Here is an 18,950-nt window from a genome sequence, read left to right as displayed (position 1 = left end):
GTTCTTGCCTGGAGAATCCCATGGACGGAGAAGCCTGGTAGGCTACAGTCCACGGGGTTGCAAAGAGTCAGACATGACTGAGCGACTTCACTTTCTTTCTTTCTTTTTCTTTCTTTCTTTCTCTTTCCCATTGAAAGTGATTTGCTCCTTTACCATTTAACCACTGAGTCACCAGGGATTCCCAATTGTTGATGGAAGTACGAACTGTTTCAACCACTCTGGAAAACTGTTTAGCAATATCTACTGAAGCTAAAAATATGCCTATGCAATGACCCAGAAATTCCACCTCTAGGTTTTATACCCAAGAGAAATAAGAAGATATGTTCACAATAAGATGTACACAAGAATACTCATAGCAGCTTTATTCATAACAGCATTGGGAAAGAACCCAGATGTCCATGAACAGAGTGAAATTTTTTAACTGTAGTGTATTCAGACAATGGAATATTACACAGCAATTTTAAAAGAGCTCTACTGATAATGTGACAAAGAAAGTTCATAGGCACTATATTAAGTGAAAACATCAGACACAAGAAGGCGTACTGTGTGGTTCTATTTTTCTGAACAAGAAAAACAAATCTATGGTGCTAGAAGTCAGAATACTGGTTAACTCTGGAGATGGGGCTTATCAACCTGGGCTGGGCCCAAGAGGACTTTCTGGAAAGATAGAATATTTTCTTTTTGATGTGGGTGGTATCAAAGTGTCACTCAATCGTGTCCAACTTTGTGACCCTATGAACTGTAGGCCACCAGGCTCTCTGTCCATGGACTTCTCCAGGCAAGAATACTGCAGTGGGTAGCCACTCCCTTCTCTAGAGTGGTATAGATATAGATATAAAATTCACTGAGGTGAACACTGAGACTTATGGACTTTTACATAAGTTATGTCTCAATTAAAGGACTTTAAGGGAATTCCCTGGCAGTCCAGTGGTTAGGACTCTGCACTTTCACTGCCAAGGGTGTGGGTTCAATCCTTTGTCAGGAACTGAGATCCCACAAAGCCTTTCAGTGTGGGGAAAAAAAAAAAAAACTTTGAAACACAAAAACAGAACTTTGAGTACAGGGGAAAATGGAGAACAGCTCCCTGCAGTGAAGTTCTGTAGAGAGAGCCAAACTGTCACTTACCACCTGCAGGACCTCAGTTAACTCAACTTATCAGGCCTCAGTTTCCTCATCTGTGAATTGGGTATAATAACAGTACCTTCCTCAAAGTGTCATTGTAAGGACTAAATAACTTAAAAGATACAAAGTTTAGGGTAGTAGCTATAATACTATCTAGCAATAATAAGCACAAATAATCATTTGCTATTATGATGACGAATGGCTAAATATTCATTGCTAGGGAGAAAGATGGCCACTATAAGAATAAAAGGAACAATTAACTGAAAGCTTACAAGATGTCAAAAATCTTTTAATTCCATTGCTTCAAAATATATGAAATTTAAAATGAACAGAATTAAAAGACTCATTCAGCAATTCATACGTATGGTGGGAGAGTTTAACTTTCTCAGTAAACGACAGACTGGAAACTGCTAAGGACTAAATGTTGGTGCTCCCAGGAGTTGACATGCTGAAGCCTAACTCCCAAGGGGATGGTGTTAGGAGGTGAGGCCCTTGGGAGGTGATTAGGTCATAGGGATGGAGCCCTCATGAATGGGATCAGTGCCCTTACAAAAAAGACCCCAGGGAGCTCTCTTGCTCTCCTTCTGCCATGTGAGACATGGCAAGAAGATGGCCATTTATGAACCAGGAAGTGGGGCCTCCCCAGACATCAAATCTGCCAGCCGTGATCTTGGACTTCCTATCTCTAGGAACTGTGAGAAATAAATTTCTGTTGTTTGTAAGCCACCCAGTATTTTTGTTATAGCAGCCTGAGCTAAGACAGAAACCAGTATTTTAAAATGTGTAAAAGACTTTTATACACAAAGAGCATGCTCCATCTAGTGGACATCTGTAGGATACAATACATTGATTTCCACTGTTCAAGAAGCATTTCTAAAAATGAATCATATATTAAGTGCATCAGTTAGAGACTGCATTCAGCCACAATAAACCCATCCCTGCCCTCCCCCAGATTCCCCTCCCCCCAAAAAAGACAATGTCATGTACCAGTAAGAAGTGCATCTTTTTCGTGTAAACAAGATGTCCAGAAACAAACAACCCAGGGCTGGTACACCCTCACGAGGGTACCAACCGGGGAACCAGGATGGTTGTAGCTCTGGCCACAGTCTATTATTTTTTAATCTATTATTTTTACATGTTTAATTTGGCAGCACCATACAGTTGTGGGATCTTAGTTCCCTGACCAGGGTCAAACCCTCAGCCCTGTATTGGAAGCTCAAAGTCCTAAGCACTGGACCACTAGGGAAGTCCCCCACACTCTAGACTGTGGCTTTCGCCCTTGTGGTCACAGGATGCCTCCTCTAGCACCAGATATGGTGCCCGCTTGTACAAAAGGCAAGAAGGAGAGAAAGTGAAAGCGTTAGTCGCTCAGTCGTGTCTGAAGACTCTTTGTGACCCCATGGACTGTAGTCCGCCAGACTCCTCTGTTCATGGAATTCTCCAGGCAAGAATACTGGAGTAGGTAGCCACCCTTCTCCAGGGGATCTTCCTGACCCAGGGATTGAAGCTGGGTCTCCCACATTGTGGGCAGATTTTTCACCGTCCGAGCCACCAGGAAAGGAGGAGGGGGATCTGGCTAAATGAAACCATTCCTTTGTGACATCTTCCCCAGGACTCACACTCAATGATGTCTCCTGCTGGCCAGGACTGGAGAAGTGGCCTCCCCTGCCAGCAAGAAGGACAGGGAGGTGGAAGTATCTTAATCATGCACATTCCCTGATGGTGTAGTGGTTTGAATGTGGCCCCGACCACCACCATCACCAAAAGACATGCCCACCCAGAAACTCTGGTGGTGAACTCAGTTGGAAAAGAGTCTTTGTAGATGTCATTAAATTAAAGATCTTGAGATGAGGCCATCCTGGGTATCTGGGTAGACCCTAAATCCGATGATGTGTCCTTATAAGAGACACTTAGGAGACACAGGAGAGGACACTGACAGAGGAGAAGGCCGTATGAAGATGGTGGCAGCGACGGGGACGACACTGCTACAAGGCAAGGCACACCTGCGGCCACCAAAAGTGGGAAGAGGCAAAGAAGCCTCCTCTCCTAGAGACTTTAGAGGGGACGTGGCCCTGCAGACACCTTGATTCAACTTGTGCCCTCCACAAGTGTGAGAGAATAAAATTCTCTTGCTTTAAGCCACAAAATATATATATATACATTGCATAGTCTCAAACTGAACAAATAAAACCTAGGTGCTTTTGCAAGTAAGAAGGGGCAGTTTTGGCAGGCAACTACCGAGACATGCCATTTTCCAGGCAAGAGTACTGGAGTGGGTTGCTTTTTCCTTCTCCAGGGGATCTTCCCAACCCAGGGATCAAACCCAGGTCTCCCGCATTGCAGGCAGACACTTTACCGCCTGAGCCATCAGGGAAGCCCTAGCCCTAAAAGCAAATCTCCACAAATACTTAACATTCAACAACATAAAGATCACACACTCTGCTTGTGGTGTGTTATGTGTGTGTGTACACGTGCTCAGTGGTGTCTGAGTCTTTGTGACCCCAGGGACTGCAGCCTACCAGGATCCATGGGATTTCCCAGGGAAGAATACTGAAGTGGGTTGCCATTTCCTTCTCCAGGGGATCTTCCCAACCCAGGGATACACCCCTCCTCTCCTACATTGGCAGGCGATTCTTCACCACTGAGCCACCATATAGGATGTCACTAAAGGAGTACTATGGGAGATGATTACGGCCCCAGATGTTTAGTCTGTAGAAACAGGAAGTTCATCAGCAAGGGGCCCTTCCATAGGAAGAGACACAGATAAAGGAAGGTTGTCAGTCCTGACGTTTTCTCCCCTGGCGTGAATCCTCTTGTGCACGCTGAGTGAAGAGCTGTGTCGGAAGGCTTTGTCACACTGAGTGCATTCGTAGGGTCTCCCCGTGGTGTGGGTTCTCACATGGACGATGAGGTGCGAGGACTGGCCGAAGGCTCGCCCGCACTGCGGACAGACGTAGGGCTTCTTGCCGGTGTGGGTCCTCGCGTGTTTCCTGAGGGATGAGGGCTCCCCGAAGGCTCGTCCGCACTCTGGGCACGGGTAGGGCTTCTCTCCGGTGTGGATCCGCATGTGACTCTTGAGGGTGGAGAGCCGACTCAGGACCTGCCCGCAGGTGGCGCACTCGTACAGCTTCTCACCAGTGTGGATCCTCTTGTGCACGTTCAGGTTGGTGCTCGTGCGGAAGGGCTTCCCGCAGTGGTTGCACTGGTAGGGCTTCTCTCTGGTGTGGGTGCGCACGTGCGTCTTCAGCGACGAGTGCTCCCGGAAGGTCTTCCCACAGTGGCCGCATTCGAAGGGCTTCTCTCCGGTGTGGGTCCTCATGTGGCTCCTCAGGGAGGATGGCTGGGTGAAAGCCTTCCCACAGTCCTTGCATGAGTAGGGCTTCTCACCCATGTGGTTCCTCTGGTGCAGGATCAGGTTGAAGTTCCTCGTGAAGGTCTTCCCGCACTGGCTGCACTCGAAGGGCTTCTCGCCGCCGTGGGTCTTCAGGTGGCGCCGCAAGTTGGAGAAGTACTTGAAGGCCTGCCGGCACTCCTGACACTCGAAGCACTTCTCCGCGGTGTGCGTCTTCTCGTGACGGATGAGCTCGGAGCTGTACCTGAAGGATCTTGCACATTTGTCGCACGTGTAGGTTTTATCCCCGCTGGGGACTTTCTCGGGCACGATGAGGCGGGTGGTCCGGAGGAAGGATTTTCGGCTCTCTCGGCCTTCAAAGGGGTTTCCTTCAGTAGGAAATCCCGGGTACTGAAAAAGCGGTTTGATGCTGTCAAAGGGCTTCCCAAGCTCATCGTATTTATAGAGGTTTTCTCCGACCTGAGGTGGCTCCTGTCAATTGAGGAAAATGGGAAGACCAGAGGCTTTACTGCAGTCACAGGTATTCTCCCACAAGCAAACTGTGTGTAGGAGAGAGGCGGTCCTATAGCTCAAACTTTTACCGACCTAGTGTATCTCTGCCATTGCTACCCTGAGTTCCTTCAAGAGGATACTCTGCCACAAAGAGCCATCATTTTCATTACCTTCATGGGACTTCTTAGAAGAAGATTTTTTTTTTAATTGTTAAAGGCTAAATTAAGTCTTGAATGTTCTACATCTATGTCAGATTTACAAAAATGGTAAACTTTGCACTGTTTACAACAGCCAAGACATGGAAGCAACCTAAATGTACATCGACAGAGGGATGGATAAATTAGATAAAGTAATGGACTACTACTCAGCCATTAAAAGGAATGAAATAATGCCATTTGCAGCAACACGGATGGACCTACAGATGGTCACATCTGGGTCAGAGAAGGAGAACTATCGTATGACGTCCATTGTACATGGAATCTAAAAAGAAATGATATAAATGACCTCACTTGCAAAACAGAAACAGACTCACAGACTTAACAGTACAAACTTTGGATGGTTGTTGGCCCGGGGTGGGGGGAGGTGGGGGTGGGGGGGGCGGAGGGGGAGGAAGCAGGGGGTGGGGACAGAAAGGGACAGTTAGGGAGTAGGGAATTTGGGTTGCGATGGACATGATGGACATGTACACACTGCTATATCTAAAATGGATATACAGACCTACTGTATAGCACAGGAAACTCTGCTCAATGTTATGTGGCAGCCTGGATGGGAGGGGAGTGTGGGAGAGAATGGAGACATGCATATGTATGGCTGAGTCCCTTCACTGTTCACCTGAAACTGAACATTCTCCTGAAACACAATACTGTTAACCGGCTATACCCCAACACAACATACAAAGGTTTTAAAAACGGCTAGCTTTGGGGACTCTGTTAAGATACATCTTGATCTACATTTAGAGTTTTTTCCCCCAATTCATGACATTCATAGACTCTCTCCCAACAAACTGCTTTCTCCTAGGTGAGTACCACTGGCCTTGAGTCTCTCTCTGAGCTTCTTGAGTTTCTAGCCTCCAGCAATCCCAGGCTTTTCCTACTGTAGAGGACCAAGAATAATCCCTTTATGCCTTACCCTTTTCATGCCAATGGATGGAATTGCCGCCAAAATATCTTGATTAGGAATTGAGTCTTGGTGTTGAAAGTGAGGACCTGGAATGAATTAAGGGGGAGGAAATATCAAGTGCACAGGGAAGGAAACTCTGGGATAAAAAGGACCAGTAAGCTAGATACATGCACATTTTTTTTAAATATTAATCCTAAATATGTGAAGAAACTGAATAAGAGGAACATATCAGGACTTCCCTGGTCCAGTGGTTAAGACACCACACTTCCAATGCAAGGGGTCCAGGTTTGATCTCTGGTTGGGGAACTAAGATCTCACATGCCACATGATGTAGCCAAAAAATAAAAATATTTTTTTTAAAAAAAGGAAAATATTAAGGAGCAAAAACAATTTTTAAGGTGTTTGGCTATGTGAAGAGTTAAGAAGTAATCACAGGAACAAGGAGTGGAAATCGTAGATAATTTTCTAAGAAAAGATTCCATGAAGACTGAGCCTGATGTTGAGAGAAAGTCTTAGTTAAAAACAGAGTGGGGAGGAACTGGATGAAATATACACATGAAAGTGCTAAATGTAAATAGGAGGTAGGATAATTTACTATGTTCTATGAAACCAGAGTAAAGTATTAGAGGTAAAAAGGCAAGGGAAAGAGGAAAGAAAGTGAAATTTACTGAGGAAGCTCAACCCAACAGCCTTCCCCATCAAGGATTCTGAAAGTGTTTCTAAATCTAACACACTCATCTTAGCGACCAGAGCAGGTGCTCCCCTCGCCTGCCTGGTGCTCACCTAAGTGGGCTCCTGGGAAGATCCCTCTCTCGGTGACGCACAGCTCTTCTCTTTGCTCCAAATGGGAAGACATCCTGGTTTTACAGAGTTGATCACCTGCTCATGGGAAAAGATACAGGGTGTGAGCAGACTGTGCCTGCCACGCAACTGGGGCTGATACTCTAAAGTCTTCAGGGTCAATGCAGATGGGAACAGCAAAAAGGGCACGCCTACATTCTGATGTAGGCTTCCTTCACAAAGGAACTAAAGTGCAAGCTCCCTCACTGGGTCCCGAAGAACAGTAGGGCTCTCTAATCCCCACAACCCAGGGCCTGGCTCAAGGAGGCACTTAAGGAGCCCAGGGAGAGCAGACAGGCCTTCATTTCCATAAGGAAGCCACAAGACCATAATGAGCACCATGAGGTGCTATCTCTTCACCCGTCTGTCTCTTCACCTCTGGATTCCCCAGACCAGCACAGTTCTGGGAACCCCCAGTGGCTGCAAGAATGTGTGCATGAAGCAGCAAGGTTGGCCTTACCCACAGAGGCCAGGTTCCTGTAGTTCTCCAGCATCACGTCTCTGTAGAGGCTTTTCTGGGCAGAGTCTAGAAACAGCCATTCTTCCGGTGTGAACAGCACAGCCACATCCGCGAAGGTGACTGGCTCCTAAAATGTACATCCAGGGGTTCAGCCAGAGGCCAGGGGTTCAGCCAGAGGCCAGCGCCCCCAGGACTCGAGAGGACAGTGAGGGGCTTGCAGGCCTGGGGAAGGGAGACTCCCACACACAGGATGTTCAGATATGGTTCTAAGGTCCCTCAGCTCAGGCCTCAGAACTGGAACTTTTCTCCATCTATTCTTCCCTCCAAAAATGAGAGCATCCCGAAGTGTGGCAGCCAAGGACCTCAACTTCATGACATGACTTAGCTACTAACAACTAGCCAGGACTTCCCTGGTGGCATAGTGGGTAAAAATCTGCCTGCCAATGCAGGGGACACAGGTTCAATTCCTGGTCCGAGAAGATCCCACATGCCACAGACTAAGCCCACGTGCCACAACTACTGAAGCCCGTGCACCCAGAGCCCATGCGCCACAAGAAGAGAAGCCAGTGCAATGAGAAGCCCGTGCACTGCAACGAAGAGTGGCCCTTGCTCGCTGCAACTAGAGAAAGCCTGAGCGCAGCTACAAAGACCCAGTGCAGGCAAAAATAAATAAATGATTTAAAATAAAACAACAACTAGCCTGGAAATCCTTGCCCCTAACCCCAGGGTCCAGCAAGTGAAGTCACTGCTCACCCACCACTAGAGGCCCAGTGCCTGGAAGCCTAGACACCAGCCCTGTGGGGTTGAGAAGCTCCCAGACACGGGGAGGGGACAAGGAGGCAAAGCAGCAAGAAGAGCAAGGACTTCTTCTTACCTGTGGATAGGTGGTCAGTCCCCCAGGAGTCATGGCTTCTTCTTCTATGCTCCCCTTCTGGAGCCAGGCAGGGCCTTGAGCGGACAGAGCTGCAGGAGAATAGGAGAGCCATGAGGGTCTCAGCAGCAGGGCTGAGGCTGCCCACCTTGACTGTGAGTGACCACAGGTGCACACACTCCCTTGGACAAACACACACACGTACTGTACACTGAGACAAGCATGCACATACGCTTGCAAACACCCACAGCTACTTGGGCACGTGGGCACACTCACCCACACCAGTACACACACATGCATACACTACGTGCAGAGACACATACACAGAGACGCACCACACATACACAAGCACACATACAAACACACAGAAATATACAGAAACACACACAGCTCTTTCATCTCAGACACCAATATGCCATCCAGACTAAGGAAGACCCGAAAACTTAGGGGCCACATGAGCCACGCCCGCATCATGGGAAACACCCAGGAAGCTGAGCTAACACTGGTGGCCTGCTTCACCACAGGATCAACTTGGATGAATATCATGCAGGAGACTTTGGGAAAGTCGGTACAAGGCATTACCACTTAAAGAGGAACTAGAGCCTCTGTCCAACTGTCAAACTTGATAAACTGTTAACCTTGGTCGGTGAGAAGATCCAGATAAGTACTGTTGAGAACAAGACTGAAGCTGTCCCTATCACTGATGTGGTGTGATCAGAAAGATCTGGGGGAAAAAAAACTCCCAAAGCAGCCTGTCATCATGAAGGCCAAATTCTACAGCAGAAGAGCTGAGAAGAAGACTATGGGTGTGGGAGGGGCTTGCAGAGAAGGAAATGGCAACTCACTTTAGTATTCTTGCCTGGGAAATCCCAGGGACAGAGGAGCCTGGCGGGCTACAGTCCATAAGGTCAAAAGGGGTTGGACATGACTTAGCAACTGAACACCACCACACCAGCTTGAAGCCACATGGTGGGAAATTCATTAAATGTCATCAAATGCTCCCGCATGGAACTCTGTTCAATGTTATGTGGCAGCCCAGATGGGAGGGGAGTTTGGGGGAGAATAGATACATGTATACGTATGGCTGAGTCCTATATGTATATGACTCAGCTTCACTGTTCACCTGAAACTATCACATCATTAACTGTCTATACCCCAATAAAAACTAAAACGTTTTTAATGTTAACGAGTACTTTAAAAAAAAGAAAAGAAACACACACACATTTCCTCCATTCCAAATTTCTGAAGCCACAGTCTCGATTCACCAACAGACTCTGAAGTTTCTAAAGCGCTCCTTTCTCCCCCTTGACTCAGCCCTGGGTCAGCCGTTCCTCCCTGACTGCAGGGCCCCTTCCTCTGTCCTGACTCTGCAGGGTTGGTACCGCCCAGGACTTACCACAAGCCGAGCACAGAGAAACCACCACTTCCCTGGGAGCCTGCCTGAGAAGGAAGTGTCCTTCCCTTCCTGTCTTCAGATCGATAACATTCCTCCCCCACACCAGGCTCCTCACTCTGGCCTGCCACAGAGGAGAAGTGATGCCCGCCATCCCATCTCCCTATACCCCCACTTCCTCTCTCAGTGGGACTTTTCCCTCAGTCATTAAATCTGAACCATGTCCAATCCTGATCCCATGTTATCAGTTTCCCAGGGCAGCTATTAAAAAAATAATAATAATACCACAACTGGGTGGCTTAGAACAACAGAATTGTATTCTCTCAGGGTTCTGGCAGCCAGAAGTCCAGGATCGAGCCGTCAGCAGGGCCAAACTCCCTCTGAAACTCCGGCTGAGTCATTCCTTGCCTTTTCTTGGCTTAAGGTTGTTGTCGTTATCCTTAAGTCGTATCTGACTCTTTGCAACCCCATGGACTGCAGCATACCAAGTTCCCCTGTCCTTCACTACCTCCCGGAGTTTGCTCAGACTCATGTCCATTGAGTTGGTGATGCCATCCAACCATCTCATCTTCTGTCATCCCCTTCTCCTCCTGCTCTCAATCGTTCCCGGCATCAGGGTCTTTTCCAGTGAGTCAGCTCTTTGCATCAGGTGGCCAAAGTATTGGAGCAACAGCTTCAGCATCAGTCCTTCCAGTGAATATTCAGGACTGATTTCCTTTAGGGTTGACTGGTTTGATCTCCGTGCAGTTGAAGGGACTCTCAAGAGTCTCCTCCAGCACCACAATTCAAAAGCATCAATTCTTTGGCACTCAACTTTCTTTATGGTCCAACTCTCACATCCATACATGACCACTGGAAAAACTTTGGCTTCTGGTAGTGAAGGTCAATCCTGGGCTTATAACTGTGTCCCTCAAATCACTGCCTCTGTTATCATGTGACCTTCTCCCCCACGTGTCTCTGTTTTCACAAGGCATCTTCCCCTTCTTAAAATGGCACAATTCATATGGGATTAGGGTCACGACCTCATCTTAACCTGATGTCATCTGCAAAGACCCTATTTCCAAACAAGGTCACGTTCACAGGTAACAAGGGTTAGAACTTCAATATAGTCTGGTGGGAGGGGGGCCCACAATACAGCTCTAATACTCCACCTTTCCCTCTGGCTACTGTTTTATCTCTTTGTTCCCCATCATGGGCAATCTTTGTACTCATTCCCTCACCTTGTATTCAGTTCCAAAACACTACCATTCAACAACCAGCACCTCACTAGGGTCCCCTGTGACCTCCATCTACAGGGAGGATCTAGTAGAAATGTTCAGTCATCCAATCCCTCTATCTTAAAACCCACCACCCCAGGCTTCGGAGGGCTTCCCTGGTGGCTCAATTGGTAAAGAATATGCCTGCAATGGGGGAGACCTGAGTCAGGAAGATCTCCCTGGAGAAGAAAATGGCAACCCACTCTAGTATTCTTGCCTGAAAAATCCCATGTACAGAGCCTGGCAGGCTACAGTCCCTGGGGTCACAAAGAGTCGGACCTGAATGAGTAACTAAACACTTCCACTTTGCCAGGCTTCGGCACCTAACTCCCAGCCTCCTACTCCACTCCTGTTCAAATTCCTGCCCCATCACTTGCTGGTGTCCCATAGGGATGCCAGCATGCTTCTCCTGCATTGGCAGGTGGGTTCTTTAATGCTGAGCCACCAGGGAAGCCCCCAGTTCCCCTCCCATAAGTGCCCCAAATTGGTAAATGAATGTATACATAACCCACCAAACTATCTCAACTTGACCTCCTGAATACATTTTACATAGTTCCATGCTTCCCTACTGTGCAGACAAAAGTTAACATAGCCCTCCTGACTGCTCTCCTTAGCAAAGCCAGCTGGCAAGGCTGGCCCTTAGCTGGCCGCACAGCATGTGGGATCTTAGTTCCCCAACCAGGGATCGAACCCATGCCCCCTACATTGGAAGCATGGGGTCTTAACCACTGGACCACCAGGGAAGTCCCAGAACTTGGATTTCGAGACAGTTCCCCTGACCCTAACTGATAAGAGGGGCTCACTCTGCTTAAACTGTCTGTACAAATAACGCAGTCCATGTTGGATGCCTGCTTTCTTTCCAGAAGCCTGGAGTTTAGATATGTGCTGGGCAGATGGTGCCTACATGACCAGCCCCCAGGGAAAACCCTGGGCTCTGAGTCTATAATGAACCTCGGTGTAAATTTCACTGTGCACGTGTTGTCACAACTTGCTGCTGAAGGAATTAAGCGTGTCCTGTGTGACTCCACTGGGAGAGGACTCCGAAAGCTTGTGCCTGGGTTCCTCCAGGCATCACCCCAAAAGCCTTTTCCCTTTGCTGGTTTTGCTTTGCATTCCTTCACTGGACTAAATCAGAGCCATGAGTACAACTGTAAGCTGAGTTTGGGGCGTGGCCTTAGGGACCCCTGACATGCCTACCCCATACTCACTCCCCAGACTGCAAGGCCCCAGGGGGAAGGTGTCAGGGGTTTGTCTGCAATTGCTTCCCAGTGTCCTTCTCACCACAGGATGACAGTCTAGAGCCCTTCCAGGGTAATTTAAGAGCAAAGAGTACTCCAAGTACTCCACGAGTACTTTATAGCACAGATGGCCAAAAAGCACGTAAAAAGATGCTCAGCATCGCTGGTCATTAGAGACATGCAGATCAAAACTACAGTGAAGTTATCACCTTGTACCTGTCAGAATGGCCATCATCAAAAAATCTACAAACAATAAATGCTGGACAGGGTGTGGAGAAAAGGGGACCCTCCTTCACTGTTGGTGGGAACGCAAATTGATACAGTCACTATGGAGAACAGTATGGAGGTGCCTTAAGAAACTAAAAATAGAACTACCATATGGCTCAGCAATCCCTCTCCTGGACATATACATGGAGAAAATCATAATTCAAAAAGATACATGCACTCCAACGTTCACTGCAGCACTTATTTACAATAGCCAGGATACCGAACCAACCTAAATGTCCATTGAGAGAGAAACGGATAAAGAAGACATATGTACGATGGAACACTGTTTGTGCTACATTTCCAGACGTGTCCAACTTTTGCAACTCCACAGCCTGTGGCATGCCAGGCTCCTCTGTCCACGGGATACTCTAGGCTAGAATACTGGAGTGGGTTGTCATGCCCTCCTCCAGGGGATCTTCCCAATCCAGGGATCAAACCCACATCTCTTTTGTCTCCTGCATTAGCAGGCAGGTTCTTTACCACAAGTGCCACCTGGGGAGCCCATAAAAAATAAGATGACTTTATATATTCTCTCCCTAAGACAACGACTGCAGTCAGAAGAAAGGAAGGTGGATCCAAGTTCCCAGACACAACAGAACACAACACAGGAGGGCCCTCGGGCTGTAATTCCACCAGGCTCTTACTCACCAGCACCCCCAGCCCTCCACAGTCTGGGAAGGCGCAGCGCAGGCTCCGGCGTGGCCACCCTCTGCATCTGCACAGCCACCTTCAGCCCCTGGACAAAGTGACAGGAACAGATTGTAGAGTCACAGCGTGGGTGGGATCCGCTCACACCTGTTCACCCAGACTGAACTGGTGTGACTGGCCCTGCTTTGGGAAACATGCTAAGAGGAGGGACAAGGCTCGTTCACCACGTCCAGGTTTACAACTCCTCAACACAAAGCTAATCAGTGTCATGGAATTTCAAGTCCAAGACAGGACAGAGAGAGGGGGCCCAGGTAGGGAAGGCCTCATCTAAGCAGCCTCTGGGCAGGGTGGGGGGTTGATTCTGGGGCACAGAGAAGCAGTAGATGGCCAGTAGACTGAGGGGTGAGGCAGGAGGCATGGGTGGAGCCCTGCAAATGAGGGGGTGTTAGTAAACTATTCCCAAGGGGAAAATCCCTGCTGTGGGAGAAGGGACGGGAACCCTCCTATACCAACGGCCACTCCCTCGGGAAAGGCGTTTGAACCAACTTGTATATATTTTTTTTTTAATTTCTATTTATGTTTGGCTGTGCTGGGTCTTCGTTGCTGCGCCTGGGCTTTCTCTAGTTCTGGTGTGCAGCACTCTCTAGTTGTGGTGAGGGGATTCTCACTATAGTGGCTTCTCTTTTTGCAGAAAACAGGCTCAATAGTTGTGGCTCTTAGGCTCTAGAGCTAGGGCTCAATAGTTGTGGTACACGGTCTTAGTTGCCCCGTGGCACATGGAATCTTTCTGGACCAGGGATCGAACCCATGTGCCCTGCATTGGCAAGTGGATTCTTAAACCACTGGGCCACCAGGAAAGCCTCTGACTTGCTTTCTATAGGATGTCTCTGGCCTCCATGTCCAGCAGAAGGCTGGGTCCAGGAGAACTAACAGTGGCTCTAGGTAAGGTGGTGGCACCAGGGCCAGGAGGAGCAGTCAGAGGCAAGTTTATATTTTGGAGGAAAAGCTGGCAGGACTTGGTGAAGGTTGGGAAGCAAATGTGGCTGGTTCCTCAGGGCAGGTGATGGGTAGGAGACAGGGGAGAATAGGCCCCTTCTCAGGGCAGGGCTCCAAGCACACCTTAAAGTATCCTTCTCTGTAACTCTCTCCACCTCAGAACCAAAACATAAGGCCCTGAGCCCAGAGCATGATTACCAGCCTGAACACTCTCCACACAGCCCTTGGGTCACAGGACCTGCTCATTCCTGCAGGTTTCCTGGCCATGGAAAGGATGGAAGGATTGAAGAAGGAAATCTGGACCCAGAGAGGCAAGACCTGGATCCTGGGTGCCACCCCCTCCCCTAGGACTGCCCTGGGCATGACATCACGCTGGGGATATTTACACTCAGTGCAGAAACACCAAGGCCTGTTCAGTAGTTCTCACCAGGAGCTAAGCTTGGGTCTCCAGCATGTTCCCAATTTCCTATCTAGTTGGCCTTCCATTCCTCCCTCCCTCCTGCCTCCCCACTTACAGACATATCCTGAACCTTGGGCCTTCTTGGCAGGGGCTGGGGCCCTCCTGGCAGACCACTTCCCAGGCCTACTGCATATTCAGAAGACTGCTGGAGAGCTGACCAGTCCTCTGGAGCTGGAGGCATCACCTCCTCTTCCATCTCAGACTTGATCTCTATCTTCAGGTCCAGCTCTGGCCCCTGGGAAAAGGAGTAGAGGGTGCTAAGCAGGAAGAGGTGGTATGGAGGCTGTCCTCACCCTAAGAGACCCAAAGTTTGGGGGTAGTACCATCAGAATTTGGGGTCCATGGGACTTCCTTGGCAGTCCAGTGGCTAAGACTCTGCACTCCCAATGCAGTAGGCCTGGGTTCTATCCCTGGTCAGGGAACTAGATCCCACTTGTCACAACTAAAGTGTTAATTGCTCAGTCATGTCTGACTCTTTGAGACCCCACGGACTGTAGTACGCCAGGTTCCTCTACCCGTGATTCTCTAGCCAAGAACGCTGAATGGGTTGCCATTCTCTGCCCCAGGGGGATCTTCCTGACCCATGAATTGAACCTAGGTCGGTCCCACATTGCAGGCAGATTCTTGACTGTCTGAGCGACAGGGAAGCCCATGTCGCAACTAAGACCCAGCCAAATTAATTAATTAAGAAAAGAATTTGGGCAATGCGGGTCTGGCAGTTTCAGACCTGGAAACTCCCCTACTTCACTGTGGGCACCAACCACCAAGGGTCTCTGAGGACCGACTGAACCAGGGACTTGGACGCACACACCTGACCCTTTTCTGGTTCTGGGGGGCCCGTGGCTGGAGGGTAGACCACCAACCCTCAGAGGCACTGCGAGATATTTTACTAGAAAGGTTTTTGCTTTGTTCCGGGCAGCACTGCACAGCTTGTGAGATCTTCTTAATCCGACCAGGGATTAAACTTGAGACCCTGGCAGTGAAACTGCAGAGTCCTAACCACTAGACTGCCAGGGGAGTCCCTAAAAAGGTTTTTATAGAAAAGTTGGGAGCACTTAGTTCTGAATATGAACACACTGTTCTGTGTTTTCCTAGGTTCTGTATCTGCCTACCTGGTATCTGTCAATCACAGGGCCATAGTTAGTTATCCACATCTCTGCCCACACTCTGAACCGCCTCCTTTATGGAGTTCTCACACACCAAGCCAATACTCCCCCCACCCTAAATCACCCAAAATGGGTGCTCCCTCTAGATACTTCATGTCCTGGAGGAAACACCTTGGCTCAAGTGTCTGCCTGGCCCTGGTGTGCGCATCCAACTCAGCTACTCCTCACCTTCTCCTATGAAAGGGAATGAAGAATCGTCCCACATGAATCTTACCATCTGCAAATTATAGGATGAGTTTTCTTCTGAAATATCCTGCAGAGAAGTAGGCTCTTTGGGTGTAAATTGAGATTCCCAGTCTAAAATGAATGGGGAAAAAAAAATTACCTTATTTCAGAAAGAAGTCATAGTATGAAACTGACACACACCTTTTTTATTTTTAATACTGACCCTAAACTTGGGACAATACTGAAAGGTAGAAGGTATCAATGAGCAAGGTATCAATGTGCTGTGTGCTCAGTCATGTCCAACTCTTTGTGACCCCATGGACCCCGCCAGGTTGCTGTGTCCATGGGATTCCTCAGGCAAGAATACTGGAGTGGGTTGCCATTTCCTCCTCCAGGGGATCTTCCCGATCCTTGAGAGTCTCTTGTGTCTCCTGCATTGGCAGGCGGATTCTTTACCACTGCAGTGAGCAAAGGGAGATTCTAAAGATTAGGGCCGTGTGTAGAGTTGGGCAGTGATGGGATGAGGTGGAAACCAGAGGCCTTTCCTGGTAAAAGAATTCATGGAGACTTCTTTTAATATTTATTTATTTTTGGCTGTGCTGGGTCTTCACTGCGGCATGCGGGATCTTTCGCTGCAGTGCGTGTGCCTCTCTAGTTGTGGTCCACAGGCACATGGGCTCTGTAGTTGCAGCTCAAGGGCTCTCCAGTTATGGCACTGGGGCTTAGTTGCCCTAGCTATGTGGGATCTCAGGTCCCTGACCATGTATGGAGCCCGCGTCTCATGCACTGGAAGGTGGATTCTTAACCACTGGAAGTCCCCTCCATGGAGATTTAGACTGATATTGCCAAAAAGTGTGTTATCAGAGAAACAAGAAGCAATCAAACAAGAAATATACATAGAAATGTTCAATATAAAGATTAACTTGGTTATACCCCAATACAAAATAAAAAGTTTGAAGAAGAGAAAAAAAAAAAGACAAACTTGTGACTTCCCTGGTGGTCCAGCGGTTAAGCCTCCACACACCCAATGCAAGGGACCCGGGTTCAATCCCTAGTGAAGGAACTAAGATCCCATACACCACTGCAAGTAAAGACCCTTTGTGCTGCAACTAAGACCTGCCACAACCAAATAAATAAATAAATATTTTCAAATTAAAAAAAAAAAAACTAAACAAAAAGTGTGTATACGACATGGAGAAATCAGAATCCTCACCCACCACTGGGGGAAAGGTAAATTAGTGTCCTTAATCTCAAAAGAGGGCAACAGAGGATCAGACAGTTGGATGGCATCACCAAAACCACAGACATGGACTTGGGCAAACTCTGGGAGATGGTGAAGGACAGAGAAGCCTGGCATGCTACAGTCCATGGGGTCACAAAGAGTCGGACATGACTTGGCGACTAAACAAGAACAACAAATCTCAAAAGCAGTTTGACTGAAATTGAAGCTGTGATCAAAAATCTCCCAAAAAACAAAAGCCCATGACCAGATGGCTTCACAGAATTCTATCAAACATTTAGAGAAGAGATAATGGCTGTCCTTCTAAAACTCTTTCAAAAAACTACAGAGGAAAGAACATTTCCAAACTCATTCTACGAGGCCACCATCACCCTGATACCAAAACTAGACAAAGACAACATTAAAAAAAAGAAAACTACAGGCCAATGTCACTGATGAACATAGATGCAAAAATCCTCAACAAAATTTTAGCAAACAGAATTCAGCAACACATCAAAAAGACAAACTTGTGACTTCCCTGGTCAAGTTGGGTTTATTCCAAGAATGCAAGGATTCTTCAATATATGCAAATCAATCAATGTGATACACCATATTAACAAATTGAAAGATAAAACCATATGATCATCTCAATAGATGCAGAAAAAGCCTTTGACAAAATTCAGCAGCCATTTATGATTAAAACTCTTCAAAAAATGGGCACAGAAGGAACCTACTTCAACATAGTAAAGGTCATATATGATAAGCCTACAGCAAACATTATTCTCCATGGTGAAAAACTGAAAGCATTTACTCTAAGATCAGGAACAAAACAAGGGTGTCCACTTTCACCACTATTATTCAACATAGTTCTGGAAGTCCCAGCTACAGCAATCAGAAAAGAAAAAGAAATAAGAGGAATCCAGATCAGAAAAGAAGAAGTAAAGCTCTCACTGTTTGCAGATGACATGATACTGTACGCAGAAAACCCTAAAGATAGTATCAGAAAATTACTAGAGCTAATCAGTGAATTTAGCAAGGTTGGAGGATACAAAATCAATGTACAGAAATCACTTGCATTTCTATATACTAACAATGAAAAACCAGAGAAATTAAGGAATCAATCCCATTTACCATTGCAACAAGAATTAAAAACCTAGGAATAAACTTACCTAAGGAAACAAAAGAACTGTACACAGAAAATTATAAGACACTGATGAAAGAAATCAAAGACAACATAAACAGATGGAGAGATATTCTATGTTCCTGGGTAGGAAGAATCAATATTGTGAAAATGACTCTATTACCACATGCAATCTACAGATTCAATGTGATCCCTATCAAACTACCAATGGCCTTTTCACAGAACTAGAACAAAAAATTTCACAATTCATATGGAAACACAAAAGACACCAAACAGCCAAAGCAGTCTTGAGAAAGAAGAATGGAGCTGGAGAAATCAACCTTCCTGACTTCAGATTATTCTATAAAGCTACAGTCATCAAGACAGTGTGCTACTGGCACAAAAACAGAAATATAGACCAATGGAATGAGATAGAAAGCCCAAAAATAAACCCATGCACCTACTGGTACCTTATTTTTGACAAAGGAGGCAAGAATATACAATGGGGCAAAGATAGCCTCTTCAATAAACAGTGCTGGGAAAACTGGACAGCTACATGTAAAAGAATGAAATTAGAACACTTCCTAACACCACACACAAAGATAAACTCAAAATGGATGAAAGACCTAAGTAAGACCAGAAAGTATAAAACCCTTAGAGGAAAACATAGGCAGAACACTCTCTGACATAAAGTAAGATCCTCCATGACCCACCTCCGAGAGTAACGGAAATAAAAACAAGAGTAAACAAGTAGGACTTGATTAAA

General features: G+C 47.1%; 1 protein-coding gene and 1 pseudogene across 5 annotated transcripts in view; one reads left to right on the top strand and one right to left on the bottom strand.

Annotated features, from left to right (window-relative positions):
• Nucleotides 1–337: 337 nt before the first annotated feature.
• Nucleotides 338–18,950, bottom strand: part of ZNF333 (zinc finger protein 333) — a 30,777-nt gene continuing 12,164 nt past the window's right edge. For all 5 annotated transcript variants that reach the window (XM_027548023.1, XM_027548022.1, XM_027548018.1 and 2 more), the window contains 8 exons: nucleotides 15,895–15,977; nucleotides 14,570–14,749; nucleotides 13,059–13,146; nucleotides 8,260–8,348; nucleotides 7,386–7,512; nucleotides 6,869–6,964; nucleotides 6,095–6,171; nucleotides 338–4,945 (listed from right to left, as the gene is read on the bottom strand). In XM_027548023.1, coding sequence (XP_027403824.1) covers nucleotides 3,827–4,945; nucleotides 6,095–6,171; nucleotides 6,869–6,964; nucleotides 7,386–7,512; nucleotides 8,260–8,348; nucleotides 13,059–13,146; nucleotides 14,570–14,749; nucleotides 15,895–15,977 — 1,859 coding nt within the window. In that variant the 3' untranslated portion in view covers nucleotides 338–3,826. The remainder of the gene's footprint in view (nucleotides 4,946–6,094; nucleotides 6,172–6,868; nucleotides 6,965–7,385; nucleotides 7,513–8,259; nucleotides 8,349–13,058; nucleotides 13,147–14,569; nucleotides 14,750–15,894; nucleotides 15,978–18,950) is intronic.
• On the top strand, nucleotides 8,360–9,150 carry LOC113896055 (annotated as a pseudogene).

The sequence above is a fragment of the Bos indicus x Bos taurus genome, chromosome 7 (assembly GCF_003369695.1).
Source record: "Bos indicus x Bos taurus breed Angus x Brahman F1 hybrid chromosome 7, Bos_hybrid_MaternalHap_v2.0, whole genome shotgun sequence".
NCBI classification, from domain to species: Eukaryota; Metazoa; Chordata; class Mammalia; order Artiodactyla; family Bovidae; genus Bos; species Bos indicus x Bos taurus.
This window is presented reverse-complemented; position numbering and strand designations above follow the sequence as displayed.